This window comes from Cydia fagiglandana, chromosome 17, assembly GCF_963556715.1.
Source record: "Cydia fagiglandana chromosome 17, ilCydFagi1.1, whole genome shotgun sequence".
NCBI classification, from domain to species: Eukaryota; Metazoa; Arthropoda; class Insecta; order Lepidoptera; family Tortricidae; genus Cydia; species Cydia fagiglandana.
Window position 1 is genome coordinate 7,062,214 of NC_085948.1, and position 18,574 is coordinate 7,080,787.

Genomic DNA, 18,574 nt, shown 5'->3' on the forward strand with positions numbered 1-18,574 from the left:
TTTTGAGTTTAAAGAGTTTAAAGAGTTTATTTTGAGTTTAAATAGTTTACTTTGAGATTTCGAGTTTAAAGAGTTTACTTTGAGATTTTGAGTTTAAAGAGTTTAAATGAGTTTAAAGAGTTTAAACAGGAAAAGCATTGGTATGCTGGTGTAGGGTGAAAGAAAGTTTAACGACCAATCATGCAGCGCACTGAAATTTAATTACAGGGTAAAATGGATTCCGATATTGACACCCCGAGATCATCTAGACTGCCGTCACGAGTAAGACTGATGCAGAGTCGCGGTAAACGCTGGAGGTCAGCGACGGTCTACCACAGAGGACGCTGTGGACTGCGACAGCCGAGCGTGAGGGGCCTGAAGACCGATGTCGTCACCACAGCAGGCGCTGACGACGAGGGCCTAGCTCAGATGACCCGTACGAAGAAGAACCGCGGGAGTCAAGGCGACGCTCAAGAAGGACCTACAGTGGAGGACGTCATAAAGCATCAATACTAGTGTGAAGAATGAATACAGTTTCCATCTGCAATACCTGATACCATGAGTAAATTAAATAACTTGAAGTTTACCTCTACTAGAGTTGCTATAATTCTTTGTATTATTTTATTGTATTTTGGTGTACAATGAAGAGTACTGGTATTGTATAAACAGACTAACTATGATAGGATTTAAAAGGCATTGGGCAACACGGCCGAGTGTGATATTATTGTTGATCGTGCACCGGAGGTAGCACGCAGTCGGATGGCCGAGTGTGATATTTCATAAGATTTCAAGAATAAATTATAATTATTTTATGTGAGTTATGTTAAACTTATGGCATTCAGTGGGTAGTGATTAGAAATCTGATTTGTGTTTACCCGAATATTTGTTAATTAATCTGTCGGTAGTCGCGAAAATGACCCTTCTCTCCTACCCGCCAATTCAAATGATGGAAAAGTATAAATGTAACTTACCATGGGATGGAAGGGGCATTCTCGCTCTGGTGCTTGAACCGGTAACATTGAGTAGGAAGGCTTACTGCTTGTTAAATTAAGAATGTCGAAAGTGTTTAAGTAAGAACTTAGAGTAAAATAAAGGTAATTGATTGTACGATGGACTTTGATTCATCACATAAGTTTTATGTGTTTTATGTTTTTTGATTAAGACAAGTCAATATTTTCGAAAATACACTATTAATGTTATGTATCATTCGTATCATGTTATGATATAAACATAAATGGACGAGAACGCCCACAGTGACTCTCCGTGCCGATCGGTTTTGACTTTTGAGATGCTCAGTTCACTATACTTCAAAACTTCCCAATCTTCTTCCCTTTCAGTTATCTGTCTAATATATATGCCGACACGCTTCAAAGAGTTCCCGACTTGATACCTAAACAGCCATTGGATTGGAATCCATGGAAAGTCCTGGAATCCTTAGAAATTCAAAGAAAGTCGAAGAATGTCCATACAAAAATAACCTAAGTGAAGATAAATGTCCGCAAATAGTATTTCATAAATTATACCTTTGGCTGAGAGTGACGCAAATAACTTCACAGGTGCGAATGGTGTCCAGTAAATTCCCTACAATCCTCATAACCTTGGGTCGACCCTCTCGTAAATAACTTTTTTACTGCCGACTCACCACAAAGTGAATTTAGGACGTAATAGAATTAATTAACTGTTGTCATAAAGTTTTAACTCACGAGTGTATCAAGCGGTCAACGTAATTTAACCGCTATCTGTGTATTTTTATCAAGCTTAGGTAGGTAGGTATATACTCATTTTGAGCTAGAATTTTCAGTGCAATTTATTCTAGTACGGAGTTTATCTGAAGGCTGAACAGCTTTTGGCGGTCTTCCAAATTGTGTAATATTTTCACAGGACTCTTATCAGGCCAGCGCTTTAAAAGTTTTATTTTTAATTAAAAGTATATAAAAATACATAAAACATTTGCTTTGTAAGCCACCGCTATTTAGATCACCTCTATAGATGGACCGCTTCTGTGCATTCAAATTTCTCGACCTCATTTTCTCGGATGTTAAATATGTTTAAATACTTATCATTTGATGGTGCGAGTATTAACCAGTTGATCTTCGGCAAAGGAAAACATCTTGAAAAAACGCATGTACATACAACCTGAAATTTTAATAAGAGTGTGAATTTTGGTATTGGATTAGCGTGGGGACTTACGATCCCTGATGTATCCCTGAGGTATATACTCCTGTATTCGAACTTCAAGATATTCACAAGAGATGACACGTACTAGATCCATTCTAGATAAGTTATAGTTTAGATATCAACTAGATGTATAATAGATGTCTATTTCATAATCCGAATCGCGCCCATAGGCTAGTCATCATCATCATCATTTCAGCCTATATACGTCCCTGCTGAGTCCAGGCCTCCTCTCATGCGCGAGAGGGCTTGGGCTATAGTCCCCACGCTAGCCCAATGCGGATTGGGGACTTCACATACACCTTTGAATTTCTTCGCAGATGTATGCAGGTTTCCTCACGATGTTTTCCTTCACCGAAAAGCTAGTGGTAAATATCAAATGATATTTCGTACATAAGTTCCGAAAAACTCATTGGTACGAGCTAGGATTTGAACCCGCGACCTCCGGATTGAAAGTCAGACGTCATATCCACTCGGTCACCACTGCTGCTATAGGATAGGCTAGTAAATGACTTTGTATTCGCTTTTTTGCCTAGGACAGTATTTTAAATACAAATATTTAAAACTTTCAGATCGGTAATAGAAGATAACGCGGGTTGGCCGCAAAACTACAATGTGGACCAAATCGCGTCAGTGACAAGAGGGGGCTCATTGCCGAGGCCTCCTTCAATAATACCGTAAGTACCATTAAAGGTCAAAAATATTTAAGGACCTACTTCAAGTATCATAATATAATATCTATGTCACTTTATTGCATATACATAAGTTTACACAAAATAGTCGTAACAGATACAGACATAAGATAAGATATAATATATCCGTTAAACGACAGTGAATTCATCCAGTTGCATACACAAAGATACAGGTATTTACGTAAATACGTACTAATGAGTTACTAGCAATAACAAAGATATGTGACGTTCCACGGCAAAAGGTACCTTATGGCGGCTGGCGCTTACGTCGCATAGCGCCGCAATAACATTGGAGTAGCGTTAATAATAGCGTAAGCGCCAACCAACGCCAATAAGCGTCACAATTATGATTATGAAGGGATGTTTACAAAAACAACATAACTGACTACACTGGTTGACACCTGAAAAGATTAACAATGTTCTTAAAAAAATGTCAACCGCTCTAAGCAGTTATGTTGTTTTTATAAACATCCCTTCATATGTAGGTATTTAGGTATTACAGTCACATACATTTGTTTAAAAATGGTTGAAGGAAAAAGAGATTTTTTATAATCTATCTATCAGTCACGAAGGTACCTAATATTTTATTGACTGATGGTTCTATAAAGCTGTTTGTCCAGTGAATTTTAACTGAAATCAACAGTCATATACAGTTATGTAACCTGCAAACACGCGTGCCTTAATTACAAGAATATTTCAAGTTTTATGCCACATGTTGTGTCTACGACATAACAACCTCTGCTGCCAAAGTCATTCGTTTCAGACACATCCCCAACTGTAGGTCACGGCTGGTCATTTTAAACAAACGATAAAAAACAAATTCAGGCACAATTTATGTTGACTTTTATTTTTGTGTTACAGACAAAATTAAATTGCCTACAAACCACACAAAAGAAAAACAAACGTATTCAGAAAGCGGTCCAATTAGGCTTCCTTTTAACCTTTTTCCATTTAAATATACATTTGGGTAATGCTTGTCTTTCTAACATTCTTGATAAGACAGCTAAAATCCTAATGCTGAGATTTTCTCCGATGAACATATTAGGATTTTCTGATCGCTCTTGTTATATTGCGAATATTTCAGAACCCGGCACAGTATTATCGTTTGCTGAGTCAATGCACAATTTTACGGAAGAGTTAAAAGCAATCATCTAAAGCAAGTTTTCATAAAAAAATAGAGCAAGGTTTGGAGAACTGGTGAAGTAGTGAATTGGAGGATTGATTTTCGTTTATTGAAGTCTTGTTATGGAATAGGTACTGCGTTTAGAACTGAACGATTATGATAAATACAAACTGTAAATCAATGCTAATGTTAATGTCTGAATTTTTATTAGGAAATCACAAGTATTAACACACAAAAACAGTCGTTCTTTTTGAACGGACTACACCTAAATAAGGCCGCCTGCTTGCAACCCAGCTACTTCATGAAACATTTCAGTGAATTCGATTACGTTCGAAGAAAGGAAACTTCCCCTGTAAAATTACAAAGATGTTTGTTTTTAATTTCAGCTGTCCTGCCCACACTCCGATACCCCCACCGCCTCCGCCGCCACCTCTCGCAATACCCCCTCACAGGTAATGTCCCCATATTGTGTCGCAAGTGAGCGTTCACCTTAAGCATACCAGTTCAGATGTGGCCTTTAAGTTCGAAACATCTTTACGTAATAGAAGATCATATTTATACTGGTTAGAGCCAAAACTCACGTGTGCATGATGAACGATAGGCATAACAACGATACCATACTGCCGGGATATTTTGCTCATAATAAATTTTCTATCAAAGGCCAATACCATAACAAAAAGTTGCAGAAACAGAATTTCTTGAATGAAGATGGTGATAAATTATTTTTTATCATAAAAATAGGTTATTATTGACATGGAGGTAAATCGTGTATAGTTTTTTGTAAGTATTACAGCTTCCAACTATTTATAGCAGATATCGCAGTTGACTATAAATAGCTACGTTTTAACCCCTGCCAGCACTTAATCTTTTAGTTTAGAAATTTTTCATCTCACTAATTCACCTCACATAAAAATACTATAGTAGTGTACCCTATGATGGGCGTGGAACCAGTAATGGGACAAAAAACCACAAATCCTGTAAAATAAGTGTCTAAAAGTAGTTTATAAACACTGCCTGTATATTATCATAAATAAGAGTCCTAGAGCTGTTTCAGTTTGAATTTTTATTAAATTTGGTTGTTTTTTAAGAAATTGGCGTCAACCCAAAAGTTGTCGTGTCACTGAAAAAAAATACCACTACGAATTCTTAACAACTTCGCTAAGAGAGATGAGTTAATTTATTAAATTTTAATTAATTAATACTTGATGAAAACTAGAATGTGTTTTGTTGATTGCATTTACCATGAGATAAGGTATACAACATACTATGTTGTGACTCCACAGATGTAAAAAAATAGTGGTATTTGGCCCAATCCCATTATAGGAGCTGTAAAACTGCATACCTCCTATAATGGGCAATTTACATAATGATGCTTGCCATGCCATCATTTCATGTTTAAACAATACAGAAGTAAAATGTAGTTACGAAATATGTCAACCAGGAGGTATGCTCGGACTTCGGATAAATTAATATCGTTTTTTAGTGTGGGTCAAATCTCGGTAGCCGAGTTTGAGCCACTTTCCCGTTTTCCGATTGAGTTGAAATTTTGTATTCGTAATTAAATATGCAAATCGGATGATAATGCAATATTATGATAACATGGACCAGATCTGATGACCTATTTCAATATTTTATACTGATAGAGCAGTGTCCATTACTGGGGGGCCCATTACTGGAGCTTTGGTGTCCATGACTGGAGAAAAATAGCATAGTTTTAATTTGTTAAGTATGTGGAAACTCATTGCAGTATCTTTGATACAACACGCCTGAAACATGAAAGACGGGTAGGACTTTCATCTTTCAATACGCTAAGCGGTAGACCATTCACATGTATTAGTGAAATATCACAAATACTCCAAATTCCCTCTTAAATGTCCCATGACTGGTGCTGTTACTATATATCGAATTAGAACGGCAGATCACATTCAGGAGTAGTATTGTATAAAGAATAAACAAACGTAAGCAATCAAAAGAAGTTGCTGAGCATTCACTCCCATTGTATCCCTTCGTAACCCGCAAGCTGAATACCGTATTCTTCGGGGGAAGGGTTTTGCTTAGCACTGGCCTTGGTAACGCAATTCACAAAACAAACGTACATTTCCAGGGCTAAACACGTATCGTTCGCTCGCTCGCACACGCTGACCACATTTGACGATACCGTCATGCCGGCCGCGGTCAGCAGCAATAGGTTCAGAAGAGACTGCGAGCGGCTCATCGACGGACGTGTTATTAAGGTAAGCCCTGCTAAGTCTTCAAAAATTAAGACGAAAGTGGGACATTGTTAAAAAACCCTTCTCCATACATAGTCCCCATTTTCCTCTGCCGTCCTGATTATGTAGTAGGTAAACAGCTTGACGTTACGAGTTCTAACCCTTGATCTCATTTTAATCTCGGAAAGTTTGCTATCACTCCACTTGAAATTTATAAATGTAACATCAAAGTAATAAGTCCCCTTATGAGTCACAAATGAGTTGCTTAAGAGTTGAAAAGAGCTTGCTGTGAGTCTGTGACAAGCTCCTGCCAACACTTACCTTTACATCCTGAGTTATTGTTTCAGCGGCTAGGACAAGACTGGGACAGTTGTAATAATTATTACTGTTAAAAACGTAACAAGTCGCGATTATTTATGTCAGCAAATAAAAGTCACCTCCAAATAAGTACCAACGTAACTAACGAGTACTTTTGTTGGCAATATTTTACAACTATTTTGGTTATTTTTCAGCCTGAACCAAAGCCGTACTCCACACTGCCAATCATGTTCCAACCGTTCACGCCGTACCCACAATACGTCACGCAACCGCCGGCGCCGATGCACTACACCCCAATCACGCCGATGCAGCAACACGCGCCCACGGTGCCCATACAAACGCAGACCGAACAGCCGAAAGTCGTCGTGCTTGGTAAAGTTTATAGGACAAGTAAGGGTTTTACAGGAATTTGTGCATGCTGACAATTTTATTGACAGCTTCTGGCACTTTTTGGATTCTAGGTGTTTCGTTGCGAAAAGGTAGGGCACCTCACTTGCTCGTAATTTATGAAGTGTTAACTCAAGTGTATTATTTCGCTAAGAAAAGAAAACGTAGATATAAATAATATTTTGCTCAAATAGGACCGGGTGAGCTCGGCTATACCCAGTGAAAATTGTCGATACTTTACTATTATATTTAAAGCACTTCATTCCGGTTGCTACTTATTTTAATCATAATTAATTGAATAGTACTATTCTAACCTAATTTTAAGGATTGTCATCATCAGGATAGACTTACATACTTAAGAAAGCTGCAATGCGAAAGAATAACATACATTTTTGACGAGCCGACTACGATATTCGAAATAACATCACAGCATAAACAGCATTATAATTACATATATCAGTTTACACCTGCATCGTTTTATTTAAATATACTCATTTAATTGATTGTAATTTTGTTTATTTTCTTTAGATTCAATAAAGAAAGGGGTCATGAGGACACAAGCGACGCAGACTGAAGTGTGCTTGGGAAGGAAACCACTGCCACCAAATTACTTGTCGCTTAGTCCTAGAACCATTAAAAGGGTAAACAAAAGTGACATTTACAATAAAATAGTAGATAATATTTTAAATGTTTTGTGATTTAAAACGCTGCTTGATTTTAGGTTAAGATGGTAGCTGCAGGAGTACAAACGAATGGAATCACTGTTGGACCTCGAAGGTTAACGAAATCCTTTTCTGAAGTTGGTGGGGACCGTTTGGCTGGAGATGCTCAAAATGATATCACAGCGTCTGTGGAGAGGTAATATTTGACTTATGCGACAATTCATTAAAACTCCATTAAAGAGCCATTTAACAAATATTTGTTCTATTTTAGTTTCATTGGCATTGATCATGAAAAGCTTCATCGAACGCAGTCAGAGGAACCACCAAGATCACCTCGATCACCCACTTCAATGATTCCACCATCACCACACATACAAAGGGGCGATTCTGAAGACACCACTTCCTCTCCCATGAAATCAGTTGCATCGTCACAAATAGACAAATCTTCCGAACTAAGCGCACTGCAACGGCAAGCTCAAGAATATTTTCAGCAAAACTTCCAATTTATCCATGAAAGTGATAGGGACGACACGATAGACGATGACATAGAAACTATAGAGAAAAGCATGGCGCTAAATAGAAGAAACTTAGAATATCTTCAGCAAGAAATTGCTAAGCAAGCTAAAGGAGAGAGATCATTAAGATCAATTTTATCTAAAAGTACTAGTGACACTTCCCAAAAAACAAATTCTCATCCTTTTTCAAAAACTTCTACATTCCAATCTGAACCTTCTACCGAAACGTCCGTCACGACGACTGACGATAGTGAGAAAAATGAAAAAGAAATTATTATAGATTTTGAACCGAGGCCAGATGATGAAGCAATACCATTTACAACTCTTCGTAGAAATAGACGTCTTCTCCAGAAAACTTTATCTGAGGGTGAAATTTTATTAGATGTGTAAGTATCGTAGGGTTAAATTGATAAAGCTTAGCAAACAATTACACTTTATACAAAGTTATAATTACTATTTTTTGTTCAGACGTAAAACTGAAATTTACACCAATGGAGATGGAGTCAAGGATGCTCCTCTTATTATGTCTACCAGTCAAGAAAATATGACTCGAGAAGACCGTGAACGAGAGGCGCTATACCTGCAATATATTGGCCAAAATTACGTTCAAACGCCAATAAAAGATGAAGGTATCTTCGGATTTGAACCAGACGGATCTTTCAGGTAAATATACAAAAAATTAGTCTTGTTGATAGGCCTCTAGAGCTAAAAGCACTTAGACAATTTCCATGCACATAACACTATCCTTAGATCTACACCTACACTGTAACGAATATTGCTTTGCTAATATAACTAAAATACATACATATAGAACCATTGATGCGATTTCTTCAACTGCTGCTAGTTCTTATAGATCTTGTTTTTGAAGTCGGTATGTTGTGCTTTCATTCATACACATGCATTTAATTTTCTTCATAGTTCTTCGGACGGAAATGCACCATACGAAGATTTTCATGAAAAATACATTAGTTACAAGCATGATTCTTTTAGAATTCGAAGCGTAAGTTTTGAAGAGCAAATTGAAACTGTTGACGTAAAAAAGGATGAAATTCCTTCAACCAGGTATGCGCACATGCTAGCAGTGAGGCCGTAGATTGATGCCTTTTTATAATGCTCCTTGCTAAATTTAATTTAAGATTTATTACTAACTTTCACGAGCAAAATGTTAACGTATCTTTCCTAAAACCTGTAATCTCTCTTGGTACCTACCTTCTTGAGCCTAATTGACAAAACTAGAAGTAAATGATCAGTATTATCATAAAATATTTTCAAAGTAAACTGAGTATCCAAGAGTATTCAATGTTGTTTGCTAAATTGACATCCTGAATCACCACATCAAACTTGGCAACTTTACTATTAATTTTTTAGCACCGCTAAATCAAGTCCGGGTTCTCCAGAGCCAGTGAGCCTCGATGTTGACATTGACCATAAAACAAAAAGAACAGTTGTTTCAAAAACTGTAACCACTCTCACTCCTTTGGACAAGATATCGCCATGTGCATCGAATGAATCGTTGACTGTTGATCCCAGCAGGTAAACTTGAACTTAAATGAACTAAAATACTGCTTTCATTCATTATTGGTGCAATGCAACCACTAAAAGTATTCTTTTTTAAGGGATCATTCTGACGGCATGTGGAATGAGTCTCAGACAACTGTTTTACAAGTTGATTCGGGAACCGACAATGGAACTGTTATAAGGTAGGTCGCATATTGGTTAGTTCCAATAAATGTCAACTATTAATATAATAGATGAATATTTTGAACCTATATTACAGTTCCTCCGACCTAAGCTCATTAGCAGCATCGCCAGGGGCTTTAGCGTTACTTACTCCTACATCTAGAAGAAAACAGTTATTACTGTTACAACACCAGCAAAGGTCATCATTAGATACCGATGTATTAGATGAAGAGTTTGATGCTTCGCAGGTAAAGTCAATAACAAGTTACATATTTGGGCAGTTACATATTAATATAAATAACATGATGATAATTTATTCAAACAATTTTCAGAGCCAATCTCCAACATCACCTAGAAACAAATTAGATACGTCCACTTCAAGTTCTCAAGCCAGAATTTCACTTTCACCGCCAGCCGTTGTTCCTAATGTAACATTACCAATAACAAAACAACCTATGATATCAAAGACTATTTCATCAATCGCACCTTCAAAAGCTAATCATACGCCGGCTATTGCAATCACTCATCCTAGTTTAGACTTAGCGGATGTTCCATTTAAAAGAACTCCTAGTTTTATTAATAAGAAGAGAGAAAGAGCACTGAGCCCGTCAAGGAGAAGAGATTTACAGACTAAAGCTAAGCCAACAGAACACAAACCAAATGTATCACCATTAATAACAGAGTCGCCGTCAGAAACAGCGACGCTTTCAAAAGCCGGTAGTAGTGAAACAAACTTAGCAAGAACTGATTCTGGAAAAACGAATACTACTGACGTTTCTGAAAGCACCACAACTACTGAAGACTATGTTACTGCTAATTCAGATAGTTCTAAGAAAAGTACTAGTAAAAACCAGAATCAATGTAAGTACTTCAAAAATAATACAAACAACCAACATCACATTTTAGTCAATGTTTAAATTGTAATTGTGTTTTAGATCCTGAAAACAACAAAACTCAGGAAGGTTCATCTTTTGAAAGCGCGTCCAGTTTATATTCAACCACTCGTAACGATAACGCCACAGAAGACTTAATTGTGCCAAGTTTTTCTCCACCTTTAGAAATCAATGATGATTTTATAGTACCTAATTTAACCTCCCCTCCGTTACCGTTGCCTGAGAGACTGCCAAAGAGGACGGTAGAAAAAATTGAGGTAAAAGCAGATATAACTCCAAGAACTGAACTAATTAGGAGAGATAAGACTGATAAACATAAATCTAGTGACGAAGTCCCTAAACCTGTAAGTTATTTTGAAATTATAATAAGTTGGAAATAGAATAAACCTATATACAATCAAACTGATAAACTATGTTATCATTTTAGAGTACGACACGTGACGCAGTTAGCGGTAAAAGTAGTTCTAGTGGAAGTTACAGTTTAGGTGGTTCAAATCCCAACATGGCTGAAGATATGGGAGACAAAACACCAACAAATAAAACAAAAAAGCTTCCAGATAAAATAGAACCTCCACAAAAAACAAAAGAGGACAAAGTAACAAGTCCTATGAGTACTGTTCATCGAGCACCAAAAATGATGGTAAGTGCCTAAAGGTGACTTGATAAGTATGATGTATCTTACTTATGATGTTTTATTAGGTAATTTTTTGAATATAACGTCCTGGTTCATGTTTCAGGGATCGCTGTCTGATGATGAAAGAAGTGTGCATTATTCATCATCTGGCTATTACGAAAGCCCCGTTGATGATGATGACGACGGCGGACTAAGTATGCTTGCACAATATAAAGAGCAATCCTACTCGATTGAGTAATCCTACTATAACTTTGCATTGATATAATTATACTTACCTCCATGATATTTTTTTGTTTTCAGCGTATAAACATTCCCAGAAATATAGATCCTCGCAAAGACAAAAAACTTGGTTGCTGGATGAAAAACGGAGGAAAAAGAAGGCTTTTACTTTGGAGTTCTCGAAATCTTATGATGATTCAGTTTCAACGTCTCAGGATGATTGGAGCAAGAAGCCGACAGACCCTGATAGTATAAGCCAACGGTCGGAACGAAGTGCATTAAAAGGGGCGAATTTAAAATCTCCAGAAGAGAAACCAACAGAAGTTAGAAAAAAGAAAACACATTTTGCTGATAAAACAAAAAGTATACAATCATCACCTAGAGAAGCAGTTGATGTTGAAAAAGCAATCAAAGAAAAGATGAAAAAAGATAAAGAGTCTGAACCCAAACGATTGGAAAGAGAGCGGTACGTAAAAAGGACAAAGCTAAAAGCTAAGAGTCCTACTCAAAGTAAGCCGGCTGATGGAAATCATAGACCACAAATTTACGACAGAAGGGATAGTGCGGGACCAAATATGAAATTACATTTAAATATCCCTACCTCAGATGACTCTAGTGAACAATATCGAAAAGATGGTACGTACCCAAATTGTGGATATATTTTCAATTAATTATAAGAGACTAATATGTACCTGTTTCTTCTGAATCATATTTCAGGGCCAAGTAACGGGAATATTTCTCCGAGAAAACATAGACGTTTACGGGATAGTCCAAGAAGGAAAACCACTCAAAAAACAAATTTAGTTAGTTCTCCAACTTCAGCAAACGCTCATACAAGTTACAGGTAATTCTGTTAGGGTTAGCATGATAAACTAATTGTACTTATTATAATGCTAGTTATCCTTTTCATATTTTAAACAACTTATTTTCTATTATGCATAATACGCATTATACTCGCGGAAAACTGATGAAGGATCCCGGGGCCAGTTGATCTAACGACGTTAGCTTGAATCCAGCCTTGGCCACTAACCGTCTCAATATTTTTTTTTGTTTAGTATGTTAAGACATCTGTCCTAAATTTATTATTTATCTTATAGTTGCCGTCCAAGAAGAAAAAGTGCTTCTAATGAAAGTATATCGCTTCCTGGAAGTTTACCTAGAAGAAAACAGTCTATTCCTATTGCCACTGGTCTCAGTTCATTAGAAGCAGAAGACATTGAAACTACTAAGGTTCTTGCCAGTGCTGGGTCTAGATTGACTCCATCACGCTACGTCAAAAGTCCGACATCATCACCGCGGCATCATCGCAGGCAGGACAAAGGTAAAATTTGCGTTGCTTAACTAGATGACTATTTTTTCCCTCGAAACCTTTATATAATATGAATTGGCACGGTATTGTTTTTCCCAAGGGCTTTTTAGTACAACGCAGACGTTCAATGTGGCGTTGATATTCGCAAAAGACAGTAAAAATAGTACACAATACGCGTCACACGAATCAACCGTGTCGTACTAAACGCGCTAAAACTCTTAGAGTTAGACCAAGAAAAGTTTGCAGAGATTTTGAAAGCACAACCAGTGCTAGTGTTATTTATACTCACGTCATAATTGGATAAAATTTGGACGTTTAAAATGACACCTGCACTGCGTGTGCTGTCAAAATCTCTGCAGACTTCTTGGTTTAACTCTATGCATTTTACCGCCGCGCGTCTCAAGCCTAACCCTTGAACCTTACTTTCAAAATTCAAAACAACTCCGCGATTCAATAAGGTTTTCTTTAGAAGGGAATTTCGCTAAAGCAGCGTCTGCCGAATCCCTCCGCTCGGTGTCTCCTGGGTCAGACTCTGTGTTTTATTCAGAGCAAACGGAGCACAGTTTCGCTGGTGCCGATGGGGAAGCCAAAGCGCATTGCTTACACTGCGGGAAGGAGGTTCACATTGTGACGGCGGCCCATGAGCATGACAGTTTGGCTTCAAGGACTTCGCATACAGACGTGAGTTACTTCAGACAAATGATCTTTGGCTTTTATGAAGGATGCGTACAGTCAACATCAGGTAGATAGTGACGTCCATATTTGACAAACATGTAGGAATGAGGATATTTTTACGGTAAAAAAGGTATATTTCCATTGGATGCTGACTGTGCCATTGTTGTTGTAGATTATATTATAAATTGTAACCCCTTCGTGTATAGTTTGTTAATGTATCCCATTTACTATTTGTCGCATTTAAGTAAACTTAATTTTATTTTCTATTTAGTTTACTTGCAAGGGTGATGGATGTTAAATTAAAGAAATCTAAGTATGAAGTTATTTTTACAGGATGTGAAATTTATTTTGATATTAACATGATTTTAAAGCAGTAATAATGTAGAACCGTAAAAAGGGGTGAGTAGGTTTCGCGGGGAGAGGAGGGTTATTAATGGGGAGAGAAGGTTTCAGAGGGGGGTGAGAAGGGATTTTAAGGCTACTGCTGCAAAAATAATGTATTCCAATTTAAAATGGAGCTATAGTAATACGCATAATAAAAAAAACTCGATCCAACAATCTTCCAAAATCACCTTTGTATGAAAACCCCTCTCACCCCAAATACGAGGCACTACGGGGTGAGGTGGGTTTTCCTTTTTATCGTCAAAGTTATGAAATGGAACTACCCAAAATAAAACAAAAACTAAAATACAAACGGCCGGAACACTTATTATATACACCATTCAGTTTTCATATGTAAAAATAAAATGTTATCGATGTTTGAATTTCAGTTTTGACCCTACTCACCCCATTTTACGGAACCACCAAAAATAATGAGCATTTCATTTTACAGGAATCATACGCAGATGCGACACCAGACATAGTCCCCGCGCCTGCCGGTTTTGCCGACTCCCCAAACTGTACGTCTTCGAAAAAAGGAAACGGTGCTAGATTATATAAAAAGCTAGAAAAGAGATATCGGTCTGAAGACAAATCACGGCAACATAGAAATAGGCAAGATGTTAGAGCGAAGGTAATTATTTTTTTTATCTTTTGTAGGTTTAATGATTTATGGTTTTGTATGGTGGTTGGTGATGTGGTTTTAATGGGTGAAGTTTTGTTGTAAGTTTTAATTTTACCAAAACTAATTTTAAGACTCGGACAGATTTACTTTATGTTCGCTTGACTAATAAGTACAGTTAGCATTATATAGATAGTAAGAGCCAAATTGGCCAAATATATATGAATAAATCCTTATTTCTATTTGAACAAAGGTGTGTTACGATATATTAAGCGAATTTGGCTGTCACTATCCATATGACGCTGAGGAACATAGTTTTGAGATATGAAGTCGCTTTAGCAAGACAAGATGCACTCGATTATCAAGCATATTAATTTAGGTACCGCAAAATATACGACTATCTTTTTCCGCTGCTAAAACTGTCAACCTACATCTAATAGTTCTTTTATATAAGTTGATACCAAGACTAAGTTTATACCAGATTTAATTTCTAGGATGTTTATTTTGGGGCAATTATCTTAAATATCACATCTTCTAATCTTTGTAGTCTGAAGAAAGGGGCAAAGAAGAGTATGCAGCCAGTGAAAAACCCCAGGACACACGTATCGCGAGATCTGCAGGGAACAGTTTGGATAAACTTGCTGGCTCCAGTGGAAGTGTCGATCCTGACGGTAAGTCAAACGCAGGTTCATGACAAAAATTGATTAGCAAATCTGTCACCGCACATTCTTAATTCAATGCCGGGGCAAGCAGTATGTTTTATCTATCATTCCGTCTTCTGAACGAAAAACTCGTAAGTAACATAGTATAATATAGTTATATATGTATGTATATACCTAATACTGAGTTACGAGTTTTTCTTGCAAATAAGAACGTATAACTAAATAAAATTCCATAAAGTATATCATAAAATTCTAGTTATAGCAAATTGTTATAGAATTAGCTACGGTCGTTTAAGAGCGTTTTCCAAAAAAAAAAAATACATTTTATTCATTTCTTCAAAATTCTTCTTAGGCTCATTTTAATCAGAATCATTTGTAAGTACATTCACGCCTCATACATGAAAAAATGTTTTGAATATCAATATATGAATGTCAATATTTTGAAGACATGAATGAAATGTACATTTTTTTGTTGGAAAACGGTCTTAAAGACTTTAAAGACAAAATATGATTTAAGAAATTGCTTTTTGAGTAAAAGCTGTTTCTGAATATAAATTCGGTTTCGATACAAAACACCTTATTCAATGATAAAACATGTGATTTTGGTGATGTGATGATGTCATTGTCAATTGCATCTTTTATAAATTTTGCTACTGTTACTCCAACAGGCGCTTATTTTTTGCTGATGCGGCCTTATAATCGAATTTCCGAAAAAAAATGTTATCTACAGTACAGATTTGACATAACTCTTACAAATTTTTCTTTTCTACAGAACACGAAGAGTGTTCAGTAAGTTCGGAGGGAGCTGACGGGAGTCGCAATGAGAGAGGCGTCTACGCAGCGCCCTGGTGGTGCGGTAACTGGATTCTGCTCTCTGAATGTGACGACAGTTGGACGAGGATACCGCCAGGTTAGTGCCAAGTCACATGCTGCACCAGATTTGTAATAACTCTCTGAACAACAGTACTTTCTAACACATACTTAACCACTATTTGGCACAGTCGGCAGAAAAAAGTGCAAACACAACTTCATTATGAAGAGAATAAGAGTTAGGCGGGCGAGGTGTTCAAAATTACCTACGCACTAATTTTGAACACCTAAGATACTTTTGCTGCTGATTCTACAAGCTAGCAAATATGAAAACATAATGAAATACTACACTAAGCGTTTTTAGGTAAACGGTTATTCTGACAGTACTTAGTCGGTATTGGGGTACCTAAATAAACCGAAATCTTATGGCAATTATGACGTCAAATGGATTTATTTTTAGAATGATCTTATTGTTGGCTATTCTAGATTACTCTTTCGCACGTTTTTAAAAGCCTTTGTTGAAATAAAAACAAGAGTGTTTCCCAATATCACAGACCTAATAGACACCGACATGAGTCCCGAAGACCCAACAGAGTCAGAAACGGAGTTTAACAAGCGTTACGTGGCCCTGACGCATCGGCTGGTCCATCGGCGGGCGTGCATCGAGCTCAATAGACGGCAGTCTGACAACACATTTGGTAAGTGAAAAAAAAAATATCATGGCAACATTGAAAAACAGGAAGAGATATTCAGGTCAAGTGGCAAAACTGGGAACTTAGCCGCGATGATAATACACAACGACAAACCCCAAATGATGTAAACGCGCAAAGATTGTGACTATTTTTCTATTAACGATTGTTATCCTCCTGGCCTCCTCCTCCTGTTCCTGCTTCCTGCCCTCCTGCCTCCTGCCTAGGCCTCCCGGGTGCGTAGACAATCTTGTCTATCAATCTCAATCAATCTTCAATCTTGGCGTCTGCCAATCGTTCACGCTCCGTAGCGTAGCGTAGACCCCACGGAGTCAGAAACTGAGTTCAACAAGCATTACGTGGCCCTGACGCATCGGCTGGTCCATCGGCGGGCGTGCATCGAGCTCAATAGGCGGCAGTCTGATAACACATTTGGTAAGTAAATAATATAAATAAATATTGGGGACATCTTTACACAGATCAACCTAGCCCCAAACTATGCAAAGCTTGTACTATGGGTACTAGGCGACGATATACATACTTATATAGATAAATACATACTTATATACATAGAAAACACCCATGACTCAGGAACAAATATTAGTGTTCATCACACAAATAAATGCCCTTACTGGGATTCGAACCCAGGACCATCGTCGGCTTCGCAGGCAGGGTCACTACCCACTAGACCAGACCGGTCGTCAAAATCAAATATAAGTGAATATAGTTATTTGTTTTACAAGGGGGCAAAGTTGTTGTTTAACCGCTCGTGGTAATATTGACCGAGTAAGCGAAAGATTCCAAAATTGAACCACGAGCGAGTGGTTCCAAAAATGGAATATTGAGCGTTGCGAGGGATTCAAAGCAAGAGGGTTAAACTAAATTTGCCCCCGAGTGTAACACATTTTTTTAAGCACACCAACCCGAAGAAAATATTAACTGGAAGATATCAAACAAAAACAAACCAAATCAAATCCAAATGAAACTTATTCAATATTTTTATCATTCAAAATCATCATTTAAAAGTCAATTTAACCAGCAAACGTAAGAAACCAACTCAAAATTTGCATTTGATTACTTTGCCTCACATGTGAATAAAATGCAACTTTGCTATCGGTTTTTGAACACCCAAGAGAACCTTTACCAGTTGGTGTGGTGAAAAATTCTTAATTATCATGGCAATATGGAAAAAGGGGTTAAGTGACAAAACAGGGAACCTAGCCGCGATGACAATCATACAACGACAAACGCCAAACGAAATTAATAATGTATCGGGACGACAGGGCTATAACCGCGAAAATCGAAGTTCGCCAATTGCGGGGATTTTTCTCTGTCACTCTAATTCCGCCTTCGTTGGAGTAAAAGATCCCCGCAATTTGCGAATTTCGGTTTTCGCGGTAGCCGCTCAGATGCTATGATAAGATTGTGACTATATCTAGAGTCTGTGCGGAAAGAGAAGAGTCGTGGGTTGTATGAGGCCCAATACATTCCACGACTCTCCTCTTTCCAAACAGACTCTATACATTAGTTTCGATTGGCGTTTTCTATCAACAATTGTCATCTTGGCGCTTCCTGGGTGCGTAGACAAGATGGTAATCGTTCACGCTCCGTAGCGTAGTGCGGTTTAGTTATCTCTATAACTCTTCTATATTTATTAACAGTTTTGAATGGTTCACGGTTAGTTTCACTAGACTTATATCTGTCGACCGGGATATGAACCGTTATTAGTTATGTAAAAACCCTACCTGTACCTTGTGTAAAAGGTAATCACGGTTCATATCCCGGTCGATATAACTCTTCCATATTAGTGCGACAGACACAGTTGCGTTTCGTTTATTACGGAGTTTTAACGATTGGCATATTGTTTCCGCACCCTGATCAGATTGTGACCAAACAGAGAGAACAGTCAAGCATCCAGAGTGTCATGCGTCACTTTCACACT

The 18,574-nt window shown here is 37.5% G+C and overlaps 1 protein-coding gene across 1 annotated transcript in view; it reads left to right on the forward strand.

Annotated features, from left to right (window-relative positions):
* LOC134672402 (serine-rich adhesin for platelets) overlaps positions 1-18,574 on the forward strand; it is a 346,211-nt gene that overhangs the window by 306,978 nt on the left and 20,659 nt on the right. The window contains exons 7-30 of the mRNA XM_063530285.1: positions 2,727-2,831; positions 4,356-4,421; positions 6,074-6,203; positions 6,692-6,869; positions 7,413-7,525; positions 7,606-7,742; positions 7,818-8,447; positions 8,530-8,724; positions 8,980-9,123; positions 9,430-9,594; positions 9,678-9,761; positions 9,839-9,989; positions 10,074-10,602; positions 10,677-10,978; positions 11,062-11,274; positions 11,372-11,462; positions 11,569-12,123; positions 12,205-12,331; positions 12,585-12,808; positions 13,266-13,477; positions 14,304-14,483; positions 15,019-15,142; positions 15,906-16,043; positions 16,498-16,641. Of these exons, the coding sequence (XP_063386355.1) occupies positions 2,727-2,831; positions 4,356-4,421; positions 6,074-6,203; positions 6,692-6,869; positions 7,413-7,525; positions 7,606-7,742; positions 7,818-8,447; positions 8,530-8,724; positions 8,980-9,123; positions 9,430-9,594; positions 9,678-9,761; positions 9,839-9,989; positions 10,074-10,602; positions 10,677-10,978; positions 11,062-11,274; positions 11,372-11,462; positions 11,569-12,123; positions 12,205-12,331; positions 12,585-12,808; positions 13,266-13,477; positions 14,304-14,483; positions 15,019-15,142; positions 15,906-16,043; positions 16,498-16,641 (4,937 nt within the window). The remainder of the gene's footprint in view (positions 1-2,726; positions 2,832-4,355; positions 4,422-6,073; positions 6,204-6,691; positions 6,870-7,412; positions 7,526-7,605; positions 7,743-7,817; positions 8,448-8,529; positions 8,725-8,979; positions 9,124-9,429; positions 9,595-9,677; positions 9,762-9,838; positions 9,990-10,073; positions 10,603-10,676; positions 10,979-11,061; positions 11,275-11,371; positions 11,463-11,568; positions 12,124-12,204; positions 12,332-12,584; positions 12,809-13,265; positions 13,478-14,303; positions 14,484-15,018; positions 15,143-15,905; positions 16,044-16,497; positions 16,642-18,574) is intronic.